Below are 846 nucleotides of genomic sequence, written 5' to 3' on the forward strand. Positions count from 1 at the left end.
TTAGTTGGGCGTTCCACCTCGGATGTTGAGATGGAGACAGAAAAGCGTTTTCGCTTTTCTGACTCCTTCATCCGAGGGGAAGCCACAACAGGAAAGGACAAGGGAGAAGAGGGCCCACGCAGGAGCCAAGGGAGGACGAAGACGGACACCCGCAGGACGAAGACGACGAGCACGAGAACGACGTGGCGGTGCCACACAGAGGCGGACACGACGACCAATAGCAGCAGGAGAAAACAGTTTTGTTTTTCGTGGTTCTCTCTAGCTCCGAAGAGCAGAGAGAAACCAAAAATAGCTTTCGTTTTCTCACGGGGAGAGAAGCAGAACGAGGAAAAAGCCTAATAAAAAAACGACAAACGAGGATTAAAATTAAATTTCTTTAGAAATTAGTCCAATGGCGACATTAGCCATTGGTAATTTATCGAAAGAGTAAAAGTATCGAATACTTACGAGAAGAAAGCAACAGCTTGTAACATTATTTTTTTTAAAAAAACTCGGTTGGGACAGGAAAGAAAGGAAGGAAAATAACCTTCCGGATTATAACGACTTTTAAATAAAAGAAAGCCGTGTGACCTGATGACGTAATATATTCCATGTGAAAGTATTTTTAATATGTAACGATTAATTTATCAAGTTATTTTCAGTTTTTACCATTCTTTTTAACATATAAAAATAACAATGACCTGCTGAAAGAGAATCTAATTGTGAAAATATTGGTCAACAATTAGCTTTATGTGTCATTAAGAACAGTAATTTCGTTTGTTATGTCCAAACATGGGTCATAATTAATACGCTAGTTCACCAGGGGATAAAACAACTTCATAACCATACGATGGAGAAATACTTTTT

The 846-nt window shown here is 39.1% G+C and overlaps 1 protein-coding gene across 1 annotated transcript; it reads right to left on the bottom strand.

The window, feature by feature from the left end:
• On the bottom strand, window positions 1-473 carry EV154DRAFT_482861 (uncharacterized protein; the record flags this gene model as incomplete). Its single annotated transcript, XM_051598528.1, has 3 exons — window positions 1-258; window positions 308-335; window positions 448-473. The coding sequence occupies 3 exons, from the start codon at window positions 471-473 to the stop codon at window positions 1-3; spliced, it is 312 nt and encodes a 103-aa protein (XP_051456162.1).
• Window positions 474-846: the final 373 nt, after the last annotated feature.

Source organism: Mucor mucedo (assembly GCF_025094135.1).
Source record: "Mucor mucedo strain NRRL 3635 chromosome Unknown EV154scaffold_65, whole genome shotgun sequence".
NCBI classification, from domain to species: Eukaryota; Fungi; Mucoromycota; class Mucoromycetes; order Mucorales; family Mucoraceae; genus Mucor; species Mucor mucedo.